This window comes from Ailuropoda melanoleuca, chromosome 18, assembly GCF_002007445.2.
Source record: "Ailuropoda melanoleuca isolate Jingjing chromosome 18, ASM200744v2, whole genome shotgun sequence".
Lineage (NCBI taxonomy): Eukaryota > Metazoa > Chordata > Mammalia > Carnivora > Ursidae > Ailuropoda > Ailuropoda melanoleuca.
The window spans coordinates 18,887,645-18,911,834 of record NC_048235.1 but is presented as its reverse complement, the minus strand read 5'-3'; the positions used below and the strand labels follow the sequence as shown (position 1 = coordinate 18,911,834).

Genomic DNA, 24,190 nt, shown 5'->3' with positions numbered 1-24,190 from the left:
TTGTAAAATAAAAAGTCATTGAAGTGAAGGAGGTTGATACTTGTCCATATAAACCTTAAAACTTTGGTTTTGTACCACTAGTCAATTCAAGATCATCCCATTAAAATTTTTCAGTGGCAGAAGAATTGAGACTCAGTTGGCAGATTTATGCTCTCCTGAGCAAAAAGTTTTAGGGAATCACTAAGGTTTAGTTTTTCAGTCTTGTTTCGTGGTCTGTCCAGCAAAAGCCTGAATGTGAGAGCACAAACGGATGTGACTGCTTTATTTTATTTGCTCTGAAGGGTTTTGTTTTTGTTCTTGTTTTTTTGCTAATTAATTGACAGGTACTTTAAAGTAGGTAAAGTTACACCTTTTCATCACTACAGCCCTAAGTACTTACCCTTGTGCAACCAAGTTATAAAAGAGTCCTTAAAGCAAGTGATTTACTGTTGATAGATATGACATAAAACAAAAACACTAACTAAAAACAATAAATGGATAAATCGCTTTAGAAGAGTATATTCTAAGCTGTTTTAAAGGTTGTACCAGGTAAATGTCATATTATTTCACCTTTCAGATAACAGCGGTCTGTCTTACGGTAGGACCCCCAAATCCACCATAAGCAAGATTTCAAAGCACATCTGTGTAAACATTATCACATCAGTGTAAAACATCAACCAATGAGCTTTTACTTTGAACCAAATCTTCTTAATTGCAGTGTTAAATCAAAGAAAGTTAGATCAAAGTTGTGTGAATCTCTAGCGGGCTAACTAAAGTAGCCAGCGCATACATTGATTACTTCTACAGAAGAGATACTTAAAGGTTTTAAAACTAAGATCAGGTACCTTTTAATGAGGTTTGTTTCAAGGTCTAAGTTCCGTACAACATATAATACTGTTAATTATTCCACAACGGATATCTAACATCGTCACCTGCTCCTTGAGGTCCTAGTTCCTTCTATGAACTATTTCCCCACATGAACACTTTAAGTCCTGCTTTATGATCTATCGTTCTTAGGCTGTGAAAGTCTCTTATATTTCTTATAGATAGAAATATCAGGAAATTTTACACATGGCCATCAAAGCCCAAATACTCTAATAATAGAACTACCTTCTCTTTACAACTTTAGCATTTTCAAGTGCATTACCTTATTTGATCACCACAATAACCCTATGAGATAACCGCATCCCACTTCATAAAGAAAAAAAAATTGTCCTGGATTCTAGTTCAGGGTTTAGTCCAGAGTCCTACATCCCAGGGCAATTTCCTTAAACTCTCTAAATGCCTCTGTTTCAACTTTTGTAAAAGAAGTGCAATATAGCTCCTTGCCTCATTCACTATGCCTGGGGTTGCTATGGGACTTAAATGTGAAAATATACAGGAAAGTGGTTTTAAAACTATAAAGTTTTCTGTGCACATAAGATGCTAGACTTTTCAGTTGTTGGGAAAATTTTTACTTCATAATTTAGCAAGTATAATTTGTTTAAAATACAAAATAAATCTTTTTTCCCCAAACCAAACCTTTAATGTGTAAGTTTTGAATGGTGCTTAATGCCATTTTATAAAGGGCCAGAAGAGAAACAAAAAGATAAGGATTTCTTTTGTTTGCCCTGGTCATGTGACAGGAAAAGATAACACTAAAGACTTTTTTTTCACATGCTGTGATGATATCATGGGAAGTTAAATAATTTTGAAGAGTGTTTTACAAGAGCGCATTATTCAACTTTTAAGTATACACTACAATCTAATCAACTTCACCTATACTTCCTAGAGACCACACTTGCCTTGCTGTTATACAAATATGTGGTACAATTTCTACTTCCACAAAATGTAGTTACAGTTTTCCAGACCATATAATTCCTATATGGCTTTTCAGCAAGCATGTTGTCATGAATCTTTCTTTTTAACACATGAAAAAGAAGTTAATGCCTTTTGATCCTTCTACACGTGTTTAACTTGAGAAAAAGGAAAAAAGTTGATTTAAAAGTCAGATTTACACCCTCAATAAAACATAAGTTCATTTGCCTAACATTATTTATTATTTGTCATTACAAAATATTGGCAACAACACAAATTTCCATACATAGGAAATCAAATGAATAAATTATGGTACATTCATACAATGAAGCATTATAAAGCTGGGGGAAAAAAGAATGAGAAAGATCTTTATGAGCTAACATGAAGTATTTCCAGAAGATATTATTAATGAAAACAGCAAAGCTTTTGCACACTGTACATATAGTGTGCTACTTTTTCTGTAAGAAAGAAGGAAAAAAGCGAAACTTCCACATGTATATGTCTTTCTTTTTTTTTCAAAAACAAACATAGGATCGATAACCAGAAACTAATGAAATTGGTTACCTGGTTAATTAGTTATCTGGGATGGACGTGAATGGAGTAGAAGAGATAAGGGAGTGACAATTCTTTGATAACAACTTTTCATAGAGTTTTGGCTTTGGAAGCAATAATAATGTTTTCAATTTTTTTTTAGGTGAAAGAAAATAAAAAAGAATGGGAGTGGGGCAGGGAATAAAACCAGCAACAAATGACCTAATTGAATTCAAGTGAATTACATAACCACACAGATGAGAGTAATAATAATTTTTTTTAAAGATTTTATTTATTTATTTGACAGAGAGACACAGCCAGCGAGAGAGGGAACACAAGCAGGGGGAGTGAAAGAGGAAGAAGCAGGCTCCCAGCGGAGGAGCCTGCTGCAGGGCTTGATCCCAGGATGCCGGATCAGGCCCTGAGCCAAAGGCAGACGCTTAACGACTGAACCACCCAGGAGCCCCAGGAATAATAATTTTTTAAAAATACTTAGTAATTTTCAAATACAATTCTTTGACTGTATAACCAAAGTCTAAAGACCAAAACAAAAATACGTTAATAAGTATTAGATTTCAGTTACTGAGATTGTTTCTCTCAGTAGTGGGGGTTAGATGGATGTATTGTAAGATTGAACAAACGAGTAAATATAATGATGATAATAAGAGCTGGGTGTTTCACTATTAGAGAATGGAGGTACAGATATGAAGGTAGACAAGACTAGGATGAATCCTGCAGTGTTGACTTGGAATTACAGTTACCAGTATTAGCATATGGTGTGAGCGTGTGTATGTGTGTATGTGTATACATCCACTCTGAAAACTCTGACCAGTAACGGGGCCTAGATGCAAAGATATACTAGAAGGAAATGAACACACTTAGTGTCTACATCTTTGTTTCTTGATTTAATCTGCCACTAAAATGACCCATGGAAAACGTCTAGCTCCAGGACTGGGGCATCTTTCTCTTTCTTCCTTCCTTCCTTTTTTTTTCTTCTTCTTTCTTTCCTTCCTTCTTTCTTTCTTCCTTCCTTCCTTCCCTTCTTTCCTTCCTTCCCTCCTTCCTTTTTTTTTTGTTTTTTTTTTAGATTTTATTTATTTATTTGTCAGCGAGAGAGACAGAGGAATACAACCATAATGCAACCATAATAACTTGCTGAGATTTTGACTGACATTGCATTGAGTCTATGGATCAGGTTGAGAGGAACTGACATCTTGACAACATTAAGACTTCACATTAATGAATATGGATGATCTCTCCATTTATTTTGCTCTTTTCTGAGTTCTTTCATGAGAGTTTTGTAGTTTTCCTCATTTAGATCTTGTACATATTTTGTTATATTTATACCTTTTCATTTTTTATGAGCTAATATAAATGGCATTGTGTTTTTTGTTTCAAATTCAACTTGTTCATTGCTGGCATGTATAGGAAAGCAATTGAATTTCATAATTAACCTTTTATCTTAAAACTTTGTTTTAATTGTTTATTAGTTCCAGAACTTTTTGCTGTTGTCATTGATTCTTTTGGATTTTCTGTGTAGATGATCATATCATCCGCAAATAAAGGCAATTTTATTTCTTTCTTCCCAATTTGTACAACTTTAGCTTTTGTTTCTATTTCTTGTCTTATTGCATTAGCTAGTAGTTCCAGTATGATATTGGAAAGGCATAATGACAGGAGGCATTCTTGCCTTGTTCCTGATCTTGTTGAGAAAGCTTCAAGTTTCTCACCATTAATTATGTGTTAGCTTTAGGGTTTTTAATGGATATTCTTTATCAAGTTGAGGAAGTTCTCCTCCACAGTTGAGGCATCTTTTGGTGCCAGATGTCAAGAAAGTACTAAAAAAGTAATGAAGACATGTCAAAAGAACATAGGCCAAATTCAGGACAATTTGAGCATCAAAATAAATAATGATAGGAATAAGATATTTATAGAATGAAATAACAATCTATGAGTGCAACTGTTTAAATAAACAACCAATCAAACAAATAAATAAATAAGGGAGAGGGAGAGCTTTTCCTTATGGTAGAATATCAACTAATAAATACTGAAGGAATGATGGAATTAGAAAATGACCATTTTGCATCCTTCATAGGATCATTACTAGTACAGTAAAATCATCAATGCATGCCAAAACTAGGGGGCAAAAGTTAGATGAAGAAGAGGCTATTTACATAGTCTCAAGTATTCCCTCACAAATTGTTGCTCGATCACAGAGAGAACATAACTTTAGAGTGGAATAATCTAGTGAATACTATTTTAACCACATAATAAAAGTAAATAACAATAATGGGATAGGGGTGCCTGGGTGCCTCAGTCAGGTAAGCGTCTGCCTTTGGCTCAGGTCATGATGCCCTGGGATCAAGCCCTGAATCAGGCTCCCTGCTTAGTGGGGAGCCTGCTTCTCCCTCTGCCTCTCCACCTGCTTGTGCTCACTCTCTGTCTCTCTCTCTGTCAAATAAATAAATAAAATCTAAAAAAAAAAAAAAAACAATAATGGGACAAACCAGCGCCATGTGCCTCTTAATACTGTAGGAAGGGGACAATGTCATTCATTTGGTATTCCTGTCAAAAATGCACAATCTAATCATGAGGAAACATCAGATAAACCCCAAGTGAGGGACATTCTGTAAAGCAACTGGCCTACATGTTTCCAAAACGTCAAAATCAAGAAACACAAAGAAAGAAAGGTTGAGGAACTCCTCCAGACTAAAAGAAAATAAAAAGCCATGAAAACTAAATGTGTTGTATGATCCTGGAATGTAGTGTAAACCAGACAAAAATACAACCATAATCGACATTATTGAAACAACTGGCAAAATTTTAATATGGATTGCGAACTAAATAATAGCATTTATCTATATTAAATTTCCTGATTTTGACCGTTGTGTTGCGGTTATATAAGGCATAGGCTTAGGAAATGCAAAATAAAACTTCATGGATAAAAGGGCACGATGTCTGGGAAACTATTCTCAAATGGTTCAGAAAAAAATATTTATGCAACTAGAAACAGAAAAGAGTAGATGTCAAAGCAGATGGAGTGAAGCATCAACAAAGAATGTGAATAAAGGGTTTGTGGAGCTCTCTGCACTGTGCCTGTAGCTTTTCTAGAAGCATGAATTTTTATCAAAATAAAAGTTTTTAAAGTAAATTTTGAAAGGTCACAGCTCAGATATTAGAAGCACTTTAGCTGTAGGAGAGAAAAATCTAAATTCAACAGCTACTATGTAACATCATTGACGTGAAATCAGAATTCCTGAGCTATTTGCGTGGAAGTGTCTCAGGCTGCACAAAATCTCAAACCTCCACCAGAACAGGTTGGATATTTTTTTGAATAGTATTGACCACATGTGGAAAAAAAGGAAAGTTAATTGACCATGAAATCACATAATTTGGGGGAGCAAATTTAAGCAAAATAAAATTTTGACACAAATTGAACATCTTTGTCATGGCCTAGTTATTTCAGGAATGTCAACTCCAGCCCCCCTCCCCACTTTACCCATCACAGAGAGCAACAAGAATAGTAAACAACACATAGTTTGATTTTTACCTTGTATTTTTTTTTCTTTCCTTACTCACTTTTTAGATACAAGCAAGATTTTGCCAGTCCATAGTTACAAGACCTTGAGAAAATTACATTACTGGAGCCCCAGAGCTCAATTTTTTTCTCTATAAAATGGGGTTAATAACATGTGTCCTATTCAACTTGCAGAAGTACTGTAGGAAGCCTACAGACAAATGTGTATGAAAATCCATTGTGCTACAATATCTAAGTGATTTTTTAAAAAGGTTTATTTACTTATTTCAGAGAGAGAGAGTGTGCACAGCGGGGGGGNNGGGGAGGGCAGGGGGGGGGCACAGACTCCCTGCTGAGAGCGGAGTCGCTCATGGATCATGACCTGAGCCAAAACCAAGAGTTAGATGCTTAACTGACTGAGCCACCCAGGCACCCCTATGTGATTATTTTAACGACAATAATCATTATCAATTTTTCCTGGGTTTTAAGCCACTTAAAATTCCATGTTTTTCTCTAGGTTGCAAGAGGATAAAGATGGTTTGCTGGATTTATAGCATCATCAAAACTAATGGTGGTCTTTATTTGGAGCATAGAAGAAATGATCTTTTGGTTCCTGTAATGAAAGGTTTAACTAATTGCATTTCGAGGTGGATCTACAAAAAGTATACTTCTAAAATAAAGTTTTGGAAGTAGCCTATTTCACAGCATCCGGCTAAATACACATCATTCATTCCTATTTCATATGATCTTCTGACATCATTTGAATATGTCATAAAATTGTGGTGTGAAAATATTTTATCTTTTTCATGTCATGGTAGGGACTTGCCAACTTGCCTCAACCAAACACCTTCATTTTGCAGATGAGGGAAGATAGCTTTCAGAAGAACTCCACCTAGTTAATGGAAAAACCATCATTAAAATTGAAATAGTTCACATCTATTTCCAAAGCTGTTCCCACCCCACCTGCTGCAAATACTGAAGTACTGATAAAAGTTGATTCTCCAAAGCAACTGAAGTATACCTTATAAAAAAAATGTGGTGCAATTTGACATCATCACTCATACACATTACTTCTTTTGATTGCTCCCAGAATCAGCAATTGAAGAGTGGATTAAGATAAATGATTACAGTTGCTATTTTTGTCATTGATTATTACCTCCTTACTATGAATGTGTTCATAGATTCCACTAAGACTCTTTCTTTTTCATTTCTCCGTTTTCAAAGTAAAGAAACAGTATTTTAAACTAAATATGCCTCCTCCTATTGAAATATAATGCCACATAAACACTAAGCGTATTTTCATTTTAATAAATAAAAATTAAATCGTCAATATTCAAATAAATGGCATTTTCTGAGGGCATAAAATTGCCATCAAAATTCTGATTTTAAAAAAATGACACTCTTCCAAATAAAGAATATATTCATAAAATTCAGGAACTCAGTAGATTTAAATAATTAATGAGCTTGTTCATTGTCTCTCCTTAGAATGAGTTGAAAATAAAACACACCATCACAAGAATGGAGACACAAGAGTTTAACCTATTATGACATCAATAATATGGATGAATCACATTCTTTTTAAAAAACAGAAAATGGAAAAGTGATTAATTAAACCACCCTGAAATTCCATATCTTTCCCCAAAGTAATATGATAAGAGTAACTGAAGCCTTATCTACCTATTTTTCTCCCCTAGTTAGAGGCCACCAATAACCACTCCTGTTTTTGCAGAACTGGAGTGTAGCCCTAGGCAAAAACTGCTCAGAAGGACTTCAGCTACATTAGTGCTGGTGTTGAAGGAGAACTGGGAGAAAGGGAATGGAAAGAAGACACAAAGGCACTTCTTACATTTTGGCACACAATTTAGGAAGACAGAACTAGCTTTCCAGAATGGTCACTCTGGAGCCAACACCATTAGCACACGGGAAGCTAGTAATGAATATGGTATCAACTGTTCAGGTGACATGGCCCAACAGCATCCTCCATTCTGTCCTGAAGCCACGTTTGAGAAGAGAAGGCAAACATTCATTGCATTACTGAATGGTAGGAATATAGTTCCTAGTAGTATAGGTTTTGAAACACATCACATTTACAAGTGGTCTGGTTTGAAAAGTTCAATTGAAAAGGAAACGTTGTCTTAACTGTACTCCTCATACTAGAATGGATGGTCCCTGCGGGCAGGGATCTTTGTCTGTTTTGTTCACTTCTGTGTATCAAGCACCTACAACAGTGTCAGGCATATTTTTTATACTTGATAAAGCTTTGTTGGTTGATGGGAATACACTTTAGGATTTTTCCAGAAACATGAAGGACTTGCTTAGATTTTTAAATTTATTTTTATTTTTATATTTCCCCTGAGAAAGCTCCCAAGTCATAGAATGTATATGCAATGCTGTAAAACTTAATTTGACTGTTAGAAAACTCCGGCACACCAGGAGAAATAGTCTTCCTCCTAAAAAATAATAACCTCGGCTCATAAGCCCATGCACTGAGAGAAGGGACAGTCTTGGCCACAGTGGCCGAGTGGTAGCTGGTCTCCCATGGGGTCAGCCACTAGAGGACGGTGTGGGTACACAGGCTGCCGGACCCTTGATAAGGCTAAGAGGGACCTGTATAGACAGGAATCAATGGTGCCAACTTTCACTTCAGCTTTTAGCCACGCTGTTGGTAAATTCCTCAGCCAAGTCTCCCTTCCAAAAATGAAAACAGAAAACGGCACAACTACAATGAGCACGTAGTTGGCAAAGATAAAAATCACAGGAAAACTGTGAAGATGTCAATAATCTCAGTAGGAACAAAATGCAGCTCCGCAAATACTATACGGCTGTCAGGATCCTGTGAAAGTGTTGACGCTGAAAATATTCGACTCCAGCTATGCTTGCGACCGCGGCTACAAGTTTCTAGCTGGCAATGAAATTGAGAAATGAGTTCAAGGACAGGGAGCAGAGTTGAGTAAATGATAAATGGCAAGGAACTAGATTTGAAGTAGTTTGCTGTCACACTAAACAAATAAAAAGAGCAGTTCTTTGATAATATGAACACCCTTAAAACTCCATGTGTCAGAATCTACAACCAAAACACATGATTGCAACAGCATACAGCCTCTGTGTGGGTCTGTGAAAATAAGAGATGAAATGTTCAGACAGCAGCCTTTATGATTGACTTCAGTAAACTCAGATCCGCTATTATTTCCTGAAAGTTATCAATGTAATGAATTGTAAGTATTTCTAATGAGCTACATCAGTTGAAATGTATTTTTCAGGACAATCATTGAACCTAGTAGTTTACTGACTTGCTTTTCTGAATGTTGACTGATAATTTAATTCTTTATTATCCTGAAGAAAGACCCTCTATTCATGTTAAATTTTCATGAATTTTTGTAATTTTATAAAAATAAATATTTGTCTTTCATTCAAAAGATATATAAGTTCTATAAGTACTTATACAACAGCTACTATCTGTTTTGTTAAAGGTAAAAAACATTCTCTCTCTTCCTGCTGCTTATGGTCTCTCTGGCTGATATAAACAAGTAAAGGAGAACATTATCGTGGTGGTGCTATGATGGGCAAGTTTGAAGTACTTTGTTGAAAGCAGGTAGCAGGGTAGACTATACTGGCCTTGGAACTGGGAAGCATTTAGAAGTTATATCTAAGCAGAGTCCTGTTAGGAAAACGCCAAAGAAAGGAGGGGTAGCCGACAGAAGCTAGATCAGGAATTATCTCCTGGTAAGGCATGATCCATTCAGTTTCCTCCTGGATGAAACACAGACCTTAGACTAAATTATCTCATGGTCCCATTCAATCTCACATTTTATGATTGCTATCCAAATTTCAAGGTAAAATTTAATTGGAAAATAAAATTCAGTAGCTTTGCTTTATAGGCTAATTATAGACAAACCTTTAGAGACAAACCTCTCTCTTAAAATCATTTAAATTCTCCTTTTCTTAAAATCAAAACTTTAAAGAAGATAAGGAAGGTTCTAATTATGAAACTCAAATACTGATACCTTATCAAAATAAATATGTAGATAACAATCTTTATCTATATACATGAGATTCCAACTTCTGAAACATAATATTTCTGTAGATGTATCTGCAAGTTCCCACTATTATGTAAATGCTATCTAACATAATTTTTTATTCTAACATAATCCACTTATAGTATATGTAAGCTATCTTTCAAAGTATGATATTTTTTACTAATACCATATTTAAATTTCAACTAAATTTCAGTACAAAGCTGTGTAGTGGTCAGCCACCACCTTTAAGACCTCACTCCCAAAGCTCTAGTTCCACATTTTTAACTGCCTAGTGACCTCTTCTAGCTGGATGTCATATGAACCCTTCATAATTATCAGAGAAAGATTGGAAGAAAATTTAATTTTAATCTATAGACTTGGAAAGAAGAACAAAGCATTCACACAATGTTCTGAAATTCGTTTCTCATTTGTTTCCATTTTTAAAAGACTTAATGATGAATTACTCTATTACCCCAACTTTTCGCTCGTCCTTCTTCTTAATTTGGTTCATCTTCAGTTTGAAACAGCACCTGCTTTGGATAATGATCTTGAGTTTCACATATTGTTTTCATCATTGTTTGATGTTTCTCTTTATTTAAAATTCACTTTAGGGACAAACTCTTTACAGGCACATAGATGTTTATTAAGTCAGTGTAATTATTATATTTAACCATAGCCAAGAGTTCAATGATTAATTCTAGATATCAGAGAACACAGGCCTCCATTACATAGATTTTGATCAAAGCATGTGCCCTGAAACAAATACCACACACAATAAAATTCTAATCAAACATGGTTTCCTTGTATAAGGCTAGAAGGATGGAGGAACAGGCCTACTTAATCTGGAATAATTTGTTTAAGGAGCCCCATGCACCTGCATGATGATGTTAGAGTAGCTCATTTAGTGGTTTTCTATAAAGTCTTATCATCAAGTGGAAGGTTCACTTCATTTCCCTTGATGTGGTGGTCTGAGGTTTACAGGTTCCTGAACATAAGATTTGTGACAATCCTGAAAAAACTGCAATCCTTTCCAAATGCAGGAGTTTCGATATGCTTCAGTTGCCAAGGAATTTATGAACACCCATATTTTCAGACTTTTTATTTTCAGATCGTCTCCAGTGTTTGAGACAAACTGATTTATTTCAACAGAAAAAGATATGCGCAGTGACCTAAATCACTTGTTGATTACTTCGGATTAAGAATGACTACCTTCTGTGGACAAAATACAAATTTTAAGTGCAATAAATGTAAATATTGTTTAGATGTATTATATTACTGTAAATTTGAAATAATATATTTTAATCAAAGTTAAGGATTAACATTAGCATAAAGCAAGACCTAATGACCTGGTAAGATTAGAGCTGATTCCTATTGTGTATTGGCTGTTAAATGCACAGCTTTCTACGGGGGAGCCACAGACTCAGCTCAAGAGTATTCTCCACCACCCCCCCCCAAATAGTAGTTTAGATGAGTTTCCACCCAAATAATCTGGTGGTTGCCAGAGGGGCGGGGATGAGGGAATGGGCAAAATGGGCAAAGGGAAGTGGGAGAGACAGGTTTCCAGTTATGGAATAAATAAGTCATGGGGATGAGAGGTAAGGATAGGGAATACAGTCAATGGTATTGTAATAGCATTGTATATAACAGATGGTACCTACACTTGTGACCAGTGCAGCATAAAGTACAGAAGTGTCCAATCACTTTGTCGTATGCCGAAACTAATATAACATTGTGTGTCGACTATACTACAATTAAAAAAAATGAAAAGGAAAACATAAAAAAAGATATGGTCTCCACCTGGGTCTGGGTAGTCAGTTGTTTCCATCCATACCTGAGATGATTTTTTAACTTCAAGTCTTTGGAACAGCAAATATAATTAATTGGAAAGAGTAAAAATAATTCCACAGTAACATCTTTATGTAAGTTGATTGAAACCAATTAACAACCCCAAGAAGGGAAGGAAGGTTGTTAACCCACATTGACTAAAGGATGCGTAAATTAATTTGCTGTTTGTGGCTAAAGGTAAATTTTTAATTCTGGTCTGTTTTTGGCTTAGTCTTATGTCCTACTCATACTGTTTTCTTCTTGTGTCAAACAGTGGTCTTCAAGAATGTGCAAATTCTCTAATGGATATGGTAATCGTTAAGTACCAGCTAGTGGTGTGCTGGAGCCAGTTTCACCAGCTCAGTAGAACTGATTATTAAGTTTTTAGGAATTTAGTGAGCCAGACATTATTAAATTAGAGAGGTTATTAAAAATTAAAATATATGAACTTACAATTGGATAAATTATATTAAATTCAAAGATAATGAGTACTAAGAACTTATCACTTCCCGAATTATTTTCCCATACCTAATTATATCTTCCTACGTGTTTAAAGGACAATCTACATGATGATGTGTTATTGCATCTTTGTCATGTAGGTAGCTTGGCATCAGCCATGGTCAGAGTATTTATTCCATGGAAATCTGCTAATGCCACAAATCTCGACTCCCTCCTTCTTCTACCCCCAGAATCGATTGTTAAACATTCACCAGCACACCATTGGTACCTGCCCAAGGGGCCTTCTAAGAGAAGCTGTTCTCCCTATTTCCCAGAAATAATAGAAGAGGAAAACTGGAAAATGCTCCTCCATGACTCAACCCCTTTCTTCCCAGGCACAGCTGATTGGCCCAACACTGAGAAATTAACAAAGGTAGAAAACACACCAAGGCCAAACTAAATCAAAGTTTTCTCTTTAGAACCTAAACTAAGATTCACAGAGACTGATGGAATGGGTGGTCAAGACATGTTCACAGCAGTATGTTAGAATAAATGTCCTTAAACTCTTAGTAGGTAGGTCTCTAGAGCTGACCTGCTTATCACACTTCCTAAGACTCAATACCACTCTTCCCTGGGTCGATATGATTTTATTCTAAAAATATCTTTTATTTGAACTAATGGCATTTCTTTCCATTTTTTGCAAGTTAATGTGCCTTAAAAAAACTGTTTTAAATTGTTTCTGATTCTAATATAGAAACTATGTAGATGTAGGGCAGAATATTGAAGCACAAGTTCTGATTGTGTGATCCAGAGAAAATTCTTTAACTTGACAGCCTCTCAATTTCCTCATCAGAAAAAAATTAAAACTGTACATTTTAGGGGTTTTTAAGCTCTAAGATTCTACAGAAATGCTTCAGGCCCAGCTATGGGAGTTTCAAGGGAGGCTTTAAGTGACCAGGGTCCAAACCCTGTCCTGTGTTCAGCTGGAAAGATTCTACTGTTATTTACTTTCTATTTGGGGGCTGCTTTTAAAATTTTTTAAAAAGATTTTATTTACTTATTTGACAGAGAGAGAGCGAGAGAGAGAGCACAAGCAAGGAGAGCAGCAGAGGAAGAGGGAGAAGCAGACTCCCTGCCGAGCAGGGACCTCCAAAGCAGGGCTCAATCCCAGGACTCTGGGATCATGACTGAGCCGAAGGCAGATGCTTAACTGCCTGAGCCACCCAGGCCCCCTTGGGGACTTCTATATCAGATTTCTTTCAACAGTTTCCACTAAGGACTCTCCGCACTACCTCTAAAAAAAGCTTTTAAAGTTTACAAATTTTCCAGATTAATTTATCTCTAAATTCTTTCAGTCTGCTTAATCTTTCAAGGGCAGATATAAAATGTTCACAAGTATATTGCAGAAACATTTAAACATTTTCCAGTTTTTCTGTTCTATTATTTACAGTCTTCTCTGGTTGGAGAGTTGCAAGGAAACCACGTTGGTCCCGTAACACAGCTCAGCCCAATCTCATAGCCTACTCTTTACAGATGTACTCATCTACCAATGTGCTTTTTCCTCTGAATTCTGGACCTGGTCCGAAAATTTTGCTCAGCTCAGTGTTCTGGTAAACCTATACCAATCCATTGGCATTGGCAAGAAATGAACCTGACTTGCCATCCCTGTAAGTTTCTTCAGGTAAGTACATGGACTTACCTTATGCTATGTTTGATTTCTCTAATGGTTCCCTCTTGGTGCTGATCTTTCCATCTGTTCTGAAGGCTGCCCTTCTGTTTGTTCATCTGCCCTTAAAGCAATTTCCCATCTAACACCTGACAGTCTGGGGTTAGAGCCAGAGACAAGGGTATATATATATTGGTTACCACCAGACACCTACTGGGTCTGTCCATATGGACGTTTTTCAGGAGAAAGTGTTACAAGTTAAAGAAGATAAAACACTACATTGTTGCTTAAAAAAAAACAAGTTCTTTAGGTCTTTTCTTAGTAAATGAGGAAAATATCTACTGAGCATTTTCTTTAAGGTTTTTGGGTACTAGAAGTCTTTTATTAAGATCTTAAATCTCTTGAGGCTATATTAAGATTATTTACCTTTTCCATTAATTTCCAACTTTTCAATCAATTTTTGCTCTTATCTCAACCCTTTACAAGCTTTATACATTCCTTCTCAGTCACAGAGTTCATAACTGAGCAAGTCCTCTAGTAAATAACACAGCCATGTAAGAGCATTAGGAAGAAAATCTACTTTTTATTTTATATAAACATTTTATTGAAGTACAACATACATTAAAAGGATGTACAAATTGTAAGTAGACAGCTTTATGAATTTTCAGGGTGGATACATCGAGTACTCAGCATCCAGATCAAGAAATAAAATATAGGGGCGCCTGGGTGGCACAGCGGTTAAGCGCCTGCCTTTGGCTCAGGGCGTGATCCTGGAGTTATGGGATCGAGCCCCACATCGGGCTCCTCCGCTATGAGCCTGCTTCTTCCTCTCCCACTCCACCTGCTTGTGTTCCCTCTCTCACTGACTGTCTCTATCTCTGTCGAATAAATAAATAAAATCTTTTAAAAAAAAAAAAGAAATAAAATATAAACAGAACTCCAGAGTCCACCTTAACCCCATTCTGGTCACTACCCTGTACCATAGGAAACCACTATCATGATTTCTTACACTATGTGTGTGTGTACGTGTGTACACACGTACACACACACATATAAATTTGTTGTTGTTTCTGAACATTACAAATGGAATAGTATAGTTGGTTCTTTTGTGTTTGCGTTCTTTGACTCAACTTTCTGTTTGTGAAATTTATCCATGTGAATGCATATAGTTGTAGCTCAGTAATTTTCATTGCTATTATAGCATGCAATTGTTTGAATATACCACACTTTTAAAAAAGAAATCCAAAAAATATTAAAAAGAAAAAATAAAAATAAAAATAAAAGCCAAATGCAAGCCACTGTGGATGAACATATGGATACTTTTTAGTATTTGGCCCCTTACTACTATTCCTCTGTGTGTCTTTTGGTGCACATAAATATTAATTTCTGTTGAGCATTTCACCTAGGAGTGAAATTGATGGGTCATAGGGTGTACAGATGTTCAACTCTAGTAGTTATTGCCAACGGTTTTAGAAAGATTGTATTATTTGTCATCTTGTATAACGGATGATCATTATATTATTCTGAGGTTATTCTCTTCCAGAAGACAGCTTTTAATGGGCATAGAAATTTTAATCACTACCAGGCACGAAAATGGATGTGACAACTGAGAAAGTGTTCACTTGTTTTCGGGCAGGACGAGGCTTTGTTAATAGCAGGTCTGAACTTCTATTCCTTGTTTCCCAAATACATAAGAAAACAAGTTCCTGCCACCAAATGAGGGACAAAAATGGCAAGAATTGAACAGTGAGACACTGTCAGCTGGACCCAGGAAATAATATAAAGTCAGAAATTCTATAAATCAGACGGGACAGATGTAATGGTCAAAGTGAGTTTATTGCTTGTCTTGAAGTTAAAAACTTAGATGTGTACAACTGGCAGCTTGGTTGTTGTCACCAGTGAGATATGGAGTATCTTATGACAACAAAAATGGAACTGTCAGGCTCAACTCACTGACCTTCAACCATGGATCATGCTGGAATTCCTCAGAGTACCAGAAGAACCTGATGAAACCCTGTTGCTTTAAGGCTCTAAGTCCAGCAGGATCATGCCAAAATATGATATGTATGAGGATGGCTTCAAATCACAATATCACAAAATTTGTTCCCAAATCAACCCTTCTCCACGACCACATTCTGTCTCAGATCCTTCCTTGCCAACCCCTTGCTTTCTCCTTCTGGCCTTCCATTTGCATTAATTCCATTTCCAGATGTGCTGTTTGTCTTATCAGCTTCTTTGGTCTCTGATAAACTACTTTATCTCCTTGTCTCCTGAATTGCCTTCCCATCTTGGCCTCTTCCCCCTACAACAATTAAAAATTCCCTTCTTCATTTAATAAACATTTACTGGGGTCCTACTATGTGCCTGCAGCAGGGCTAAATACATACTTTGGCTTAATGGAGCTTAGACACAGCTTAGTTTTGACAAAGGGAGAAGGGCAGGGGATAAACCATTTTCAGTCTCTCTTTAGGGGTGGAAGACAGTCAGAATAAAAACCGGCCCTCAGTGCCTTGGGTAACTTGTTTTTCATAGCCCTGGATGCTGAAGAATTGAATTTTAGACTCCTAGTGGCTAGCCCTATAAAGACAAAAGCTGTAACCCCAGAGACTACTTCTTCCCCATCGCTTTCACTTTCTCCTTTGAATTTGCCAATTGTACCCTAAGGAAGGCAGTGCTGAAGATGGGGACGATGTTTATGACAACTTTCCCAAGAGAGAAGGGGCTTGCTGCAGCCTTGCTCTTTGGCTGGTAACTTCCCTCTGTTGGAATTGAGTGCACTTGCTGGTAGGGAACTCATGTGCCCTGATGTTGGACCTTAGATATACTAGCTCATTTTTTTTTTAAAGATTATACTTATTTATTTGAGAGAGAGAGAGTAAGCAAGAGTAGAGAGCATGAGGCGGGGGAACAGCAGAGGGAGAAACGGACTCCCCTGCCGAGCAGGGAGCCCAAAGCAGAGCTTTATCCCAGAACCCCGGGATCATGACCTGAGCCGGGCAGAAGCTTAGCCAACTGAGCCACCCAGGTGCTCTGCTCCTTTTTATAACTACTCAAGATTCTGGTGCTCAGATTGAGTAACAGAGTTTTGTTAAACAAGACATTTCTGCCTAGGCGTGACACATATTACACCTAAATTTCACATATTCTCAAAAGTCACTTGTTTATTTGCAATTTAAAAAGTAGTGAAAAGTTAAAATAGTTAGGTCATTGTATGGAATTTTAACAGGAAAGAAAGGATTGTAGGGCATTTGTAGGCTTTGAAAAGAGAAATGACACGTGAAAGATGTTCTGAAGTATTTGGACATGTTTTACTGGTATGCTTAGGCATTTTGGTTAATTAGGACCATGGGTTCAGTAGGTGACCACCTATTCGATTTCATTATTTTATAGGAAATTGTGGCCTTCAAAGCATTATAAGGTTATGCAACTAAGATGTAGCAAAACCAAGAGTCCAAATCTTTTGCTGCCTAGTTTATCGCTCTATATTGATAAATATGCTTTCTTGAAAAAACTTCTTTGGCTTGATCCCTGCTGTTGTAAACATTTTAAAATGTTTCAGAGCATTTCTTTTTACTTAGACCATGGTGAACATAAGTGAATTTTTTTTTAAAGATTTTATTTATTTATTTGACAGAGATAGAGACAGCCAGCGAGAGAGGGTACACAAGCAGGGGGAGTGGGAGAGGAAAGCAGGCTCATAGCAGAGGAGCCTGATGTGGGGCTCGATCCCATAACGCCAGGATCACGCCCTGAGCCGAAGGCAGATGCTTAACCGCTGTGCCACCCAGGCGCCCCGTGAATTTTTTTTTTGAAGGTATGTACTCTCACTGTGGAATAGGGACTTTTTTGGATATTATTAATGTGTGGGAGAATTGACATAAAAGTTGAAGGAAATTGGACTAAATCTATATTGGTCTAATACCTTTAATTTCCAAAAAGCCTCAAATCCCTAATATTGTGTTCTCCTATAATTCTTCCTTAGAAGTAAACTTAGAAAAATATACAGGTAATAAAGGAATCTGGTTATTTTTACGTAGCTAAAATCACAGAGCATCAAATATGAGAAGAAAACAATATTCTTAAGGAAACTTTGCTTTTAGAGGGAAAGTACTGTGGAAAGTTATAATTAGAATAACTTTTGCATACAGAGAGCTTTATCTAAAGCTCTGTGAGTACTTGACAAACCTAAATCCAGCACCTCTCATAGCAGAACTTGGTTTCTAGCCAGAGAAATGACTTGCAGGGGCTGTATTAAATTTATTTAAACTAGAAAGAAAATACATATATATATATGAAGTCTTCTCAGAGAATTTCTGTCACTTTCCTCATCTGTAATATCATGTTATAGTATTACCTCCTTAATTCTCCTTAGAGCTACTCAGCTTTAAATATACAAGTAATAAAAATTCATCAGTCTGTCCAAGAATTCTGTCATTAGGCCATGTTCGACATTTATGAGAAAATCCGGAAATTGTGTCCCGTTCAAAGTAAACAATGCCAGAAGAACTGTGTTACATATCCAGAGAATAAGAGTTTCTTTGGGAATACAGAATCTTCCAAAATTCAAAGAAGGCAGGAATGGATAGAATCGTAGCGATAACGCAAGGGGCTAGCTTCCTCACTGCTGTTAGTGAGGAATGGAAATGACAGGATCTGGGTCAGAAAACCTCATTTTGTTTGCCCTTAGTCCTTATAAGAATTGCCAAAATCAACTGATGTAATTCCCTGGTGACTGTAGCTCAATTGAGACAACCGGATTTTGTTGTTTACACCTAGATCCAGAATATTTTAGGGGATCCTGGCACCATTCCAGAGTATAGAGACCAAAGCTAGCAGTACTCAGTGAACCAAAACTGGGCTCATGCGTGGGAAACTGGTAAGAATGTCATACATACTTTCTCATGGAAGTGACACTGACAGGGTAGCAAACAAACAGGCATAGCAATAACAAAAATAAAGATGACACAATCACACTTATTTATATTTCTACCAACAGCATCCCCACAAAACTAAGGGTATCCTCCAAGACACTTCTGATTTGAATTAAGTGACCACAAGTATGGTAATTTTTTAACAAAAATATTAATTGTAACTAAAAAACGTTAGCCTTCCCCCATTAAAAGTCCAGAAGCTGTCACTGTGTAGTCAAAACAGCCTTTGACTTAATTTGCCCTCTTTCTGACTTGGGCCACACTTCACCTCCTTTTTATTTTTTATTTGTTTATTTTTTTTATAAGAGTTTTACAGTTTCTTTCTTTCATTCCTTTTTTTTTTTTTTTTTAAGATTTATTTATTTGACAGAGAAAGAGACACCCAGCGAGTGAGGGAACACAAGTAGGGGGAGTGGGAAAGGGAGAAGCAGGCTCCCAGTGGAGCAGGGACCCCCGATGCGGGGCTCCATCCCAGGACCCTGGGATCATGCCCTAGGCCGAAGGCAGACGCTTAACGACTGAGCCACCCAGGTGCCCCCACCTCCTTCTTATTGTACACCTGGAGGTACAATTGCAAATTTTTCGTGACCTTGTGTCATGGGACATGACTTTCTTAGAGGGGCACTACTAACGATCCAAAACCCACCCAGCAAAGCAAAGTCGGAAGGGTCAAGTTAGCGGACGGACGCCCGGACACCACCGCACACGAGGGCTCTTTTAATTCCGCTGACTTGGCTATACCCTGCGGTGTTGGGTTCTCGCGCAGTCAGGTGCTGTCGGGGGCAGGCGCAGTTATTTATGACTGCGGTGTTGAGACGCTAGTGCGGAGCGGAGGAGTAGCCGGGCTCCGCCCCCTTCCCCAGGATCTCCCGGTCCGAGACCCCCGGTCGCCCCAGCTGAAGGCCAGCTACAGAGTACCCCGGACCGCACGTTTGTAGGGGTCGCTCTCGGACAGCATCGAACCTCCGCACACCGACTTCTCGCGAGGTTTCGTTGCCCCCCCACCCCCCCGCTCCCTCCCAGCCCTGGTGCGGGCAGCTCCCGCAATGGCTGCACTGCGGAGGCTCCTGTGGCCTCCGCCTCGGCTCCCGCCTCCGCCCTACCCTCACCATCCCTTTCCTGGGCCGTGGGGGCGGCCTGCGGGGTTAGCCCTGGGCCCGCCTGGCCGGCCCTTCTCCTGCCGGGAGGAGGAAGAGGGGGCTGTGGCTGAGGCGGCTTGGAGGCGGCGGAGGCGCTGGGGGGAGCTGAGCATCGCGGCGGCGGCCGGCGGGGGTCTGGTCGGCCTTGTGTGCTACCAGCTGTATGGGGACCCTCGGGCCGACTCCGCGTGGGCGCCTGCCCCTGGGCGGCCCTCTGAGAGCTCTGCCGCAGAGCCAGAGGACCCGCCCCGCGGCCGGGGTCTGCTTCCCATCCCGGTTGCGGCTGCCAAGGAAACGGTAAGTGCGTGAGCGCGTGCGCGCCCTGGGGCTGGCCCGCGGGTGACGCCCGAGGGTAGGGCCGCCAAGGTGTTCCACCTTGAGCGCCACAGGGAAGGTGTGACAGTCGTGCTGGGTGCGCTTGGGACTGCAGGCCACCGTGACACCGGACATGGGAGGTTGTAGCGGTGTGATCTCTGCGGCCGCAGATGGGAACCTCCTGTGAGTGAGACCGAGACGCAGGCCAGGCAGTCCAGGGTCTGTTCACCCAGCTGTTGGGAAGACATAGATGATGCTGTCATTGATGCATCAGGACCTCAGAGGTTGCTGCAGGTACCGCCAATTAACCAAAACCCCGAACCAAGACAAAACAAAACGACCACGAAGGAGTCAAGGGTATAACAGGCAGTAAGTGGAGGGCTGGGGACTTGAGAGATAGGAACGCCCAGGCTAGCCCAGATAACAGCAAATTATCCGGGAGGTCCAGTGCGGTAGGATGAGTTTTGAAGCAGTGGTCTGACGTCTCAAAGGAACGACATTATCGTATAGCAGTTTGTTAGTCCCAAGAGAGTAAATGCCAAAACCGAGTTACTCCCTTATTATAGGTCAGAAGATATCCCCAGATTGGAAACGGAAAAAAAAAACAAAAAACAAAAAAAATATTCAAAACAGTATATCCGCGCCCCCCCCCCCGCCCCCAAGTCAGAAACTTTTAAGTAAGGAATATAAATGAGAAGATGAGGAGGACAGCACAAATAGGAAACTGAATGAGGCTAACTCCTACAGAAGATCTTCGAATGGAAATGTTTAAGTATCATTATGCGACTGATAATAGAAGGTAAAGATGAGGGTAAGGCAAGAGTGAATGGGGCATGATGTTTTTGTCATGTCAGTATATTTAGTAGTCATGTAAATGTCTAGGCGTCATTTAGGGAAATTTTCTTCGTAAGACTAAAGAGTGTGAAGGGCTTAGATGACTATAATTTAGAAAAGAGGTAGCTATTCTGTTTTTAACTTTAATGAAACGTATAGATTCTTTATTCTTGGCCGAAATACATATTGGTGGTCTGATGTACTTGCCATCACTTCTTTCGGTGGAGGTCGTTGATGCATTTAAATCAGGGAATCTACTGTACGGACCTCCCAGCAGCAAATTATAAATATATAGCATAAAGTACTTTTATACAATGAATAATTAAAATGCTAGCAGCACATACCCTCAACTTTCATCTCCCACTCTTCTTCTCCCCTCCCCCCATACATTAAATTTGTATCCCCATTGACCGAGACTCAATTTTTCATCAACCATAGTAGATTTGGGAACAGATTAGGAAGGTAGAGAGCATTAAAACAGTATTTTCTTCTTTTTTAGAATTAATTTTACTTTTTTTTTTTTTAAAGATTTCATTTATTTTAAGAGAGTGAGCACACGGAAGCACGCATGCTTGTGCGTGAGTCGGGGGGAGGGGAAAAGAAAGAGGGAAAGGCAGACTCCCGGCTGAGCGTGGAACCCCCACTGAGGGCTCCATTCCAGGACCCCAAGATCATGACCTGAGCTGAAGGCAGATGGTCACCGACTGAGCCACCCAGGAGCCCCTAAAATTAATTTTACTTTTAAAGTAGAGACATGGTATCATGCAGTTTTTAAAAGACCACACTTAATAGTGTCTTCCTCATAGTTATGAAAATTAAATGAATTAATACATTTTATTTTATTTTTTTTAAGATTTTATTTATTTATTTGACAGAGATAGAGACAGCCAGCGAGAGAGGGAACACAAGCAGGGGGAGTGGGAGAGGAAGAAGCAGGCTCATAGCGGAAGAGCCTGATGTGGGGCTCGATCCCATAACGCCGGGATCACGCCCTGAGCCGAAGGCAGACGCTTAACCGCTGTGCCACCCAGGCGCCCCAAATTAATACATTTTAAATAGAATTGTAGAATAGTTAGAATTGTACCCCTAGCATGTAGTGAGCATTCAATAAGTTTTTGTAATTGTATTCAATTATTTATTTACTTGTACCTATTACAGTATAATTGCTTAGTGTTTATAAAAATTCCTCTATGGATATTACCAAGGGCCTCTGTCTTACTCTTCCCAAGTCTCTAATCATGTAATTCTGATTGTTATTGTTTTGTAATTAGCCTTCCCCCCCCCCTTGGAAAACTGTTTTTGTTTGTTTTTTTTTTAAAGGATTTTATTTATTTATTTGAAAGAGAGAGAGATCAGGAGCCAGGGGTAAGGGTAGAGGGAGAAGTGGACTCTCTGCTGAGCAGGGAGCCTGATGAGAGGACTCAATCCCAGGACCCTGGGATTATGACCTGAGCCAAAGGCTGATGCTTAACTGACTGAGCCACCCAGGCGCTCTGAAAATGTCTATAATTTCTTTTTACCCCTATTATTTGAAACTTTCACAATAAAGAGCTTTATGTGGGCATTTTTTCATTTATTGTGCTGGGAACTTGAGGGTTCTTTCAATATAGAAATTCGTGTTTGAAAGTTCTATATACTTTTCTTATATTATTTCTTTGACAATTTCCCCTTTTCCATTTTCTCTGTTTTCTTTTTCTGGAACCTCTATTAGTCTGAAGTTATACATCCTAATAGATCCTAGTCTAATTCTAATCTTCTATTCTAACTTTTTAATCTTCTTGCTTGTTTGCTTGTTTGTATGGGAGATATCTTTGATTTTATCTTCCAGCTGTCCTATTAAAAGTTTTATTTCGGCTATCTTAATTTTATAGTTCAAAACTATTTTTTGTTCTCTAATGTTCCTGTGGTACAGCCTTCTGTTTTGTTTTATGGCTGCTGAATTTCTCTTTTTACTCTAAGGATATTAATCATAGTTTTGTTTTGTTTTTTAATTGTTTTCCACTTCATGCATTATGTTGTTTCTTCCAGGTTCATTTTTATTCCTGTTTGGTTTTCTAAGCTCTGACTTTCATTTTGGAAGTTTTCTTCACATATCTGTGGTTGTTGCCTCTATATTTGAGAGCTACTCAGAAGCTATTTGTACATGAGAATGGCTTTTTGTTTGGTGATCTGGGCTTTTTAATAGTGGCATCCAAATGTCACTTTTTTGGTTTTTGTTTTGTTTGTATTGTTTTAGAGAGGGAGGGGGAAAATCTTAAGCAGCCTTTGCACCCAGTGTGGAGCCCCTGTGTGGAGTCCCACGCCGGGCTCAATCTCAAAACCCTGAGATCATGACCTGAGCTGAAATGAAGAGTCAGATGCTTAACCATTTGAGCTACCCAGGCATCCCCAAATGTCAGTGTTTTATAAGTCCTTTTCTCTGGCTTCATTAAGTGTCTCCAAAGAATAGGAGAGGTTGGAGGAGCTGTAACCTAGATGCAGGTGCATGTATACGTATGTGAGAGCCTGTGTGTTGGGGAAGTATCCAATGATGTTCTTGCATATTGTTATCTAATGCTCTATTTTCAGCCCCATCACTTACTCTGACTTCACAACTGCTTGTATTCCCAAGGTCTTATCCTTTCTGGGTTTTGTATCTCCAGTCAGCTCACTTCCATTTGTTCTCTTCCTCCTCAATACTCAGGTTTTGCCCCTGCCTCCCCACCCCCCGCCAGGTTAGTTATCATTCCTCCATCTCCTCCATTTTATAAAAATTTGATGAATTCTCTTGATTGTTTTAGTCTCTTTTCCCTTTTTCTTTCTTAGTTCTTATACGTTTCTATCTTTTAAAAAATTTCTTTCATTGTGATTTTAATGTGGTTAAGAGAGGAAGATGTTGAAAGAAACTCATGAGGTCAGTCTGCCATTTTTTCAGAAATATTTACTCATTGTGTTCATTTGATTTTCCTGAAGTGGTAGAAATTATTCCTTTTGTGGTTTAAACTATAAGAATCTTTGGTTTATAAAACCTCTTTTAAGCAGCATGTTATGCTAAACATAAGTCTAGCAATAAATTAACCTGTTCATGTTATGATAATATAGAATTTAACTGATAGGCATGAATAGCTGTAACTTATAGATAAACAGTTCTATTACCATGGTCTTGAAGATTTTTTTTTTAAGACATTGCCTCTCAACTTCTTCCAGGAGGCTTTCCCTAACTC

At 38.4% G+C, this 24,190-nt stretch overlaps 1 protein-coding gene across 3 annotated transcripts in view; it reads left to right on the top strand.

The window, feature by feature from the left end:
- The first annotated feature begins 19,588 nt into the window (after nucleotides 1-19,588).
- The window catches only part of MICU3 (mitochondrial calcium uptake family member 3), a 107,331-nt gene continuing 102,729 nt past the window's right edge, over nucleotides 19,589-24,190 (top strand). Inside the window, exon 1 of one of the 3 annotated variants that reach the window (XM_034647539.1) lies at nucleotides 19,589-20,135. In XM_034647539.1, the coding sequence (XP_034503430.1) occupies nucleotides 19,746-20,135 (390 nt within the window). In that variant the 5' untranslated portion in view covers nucleotides 19,589-19,745. The remainder of the gene's footprint in view (nucleotides 20,136-24,190) is intronic. The other 2 variants (XM_034647541.1, XM_034647540.1) reach the window with 2 other exon arrangements.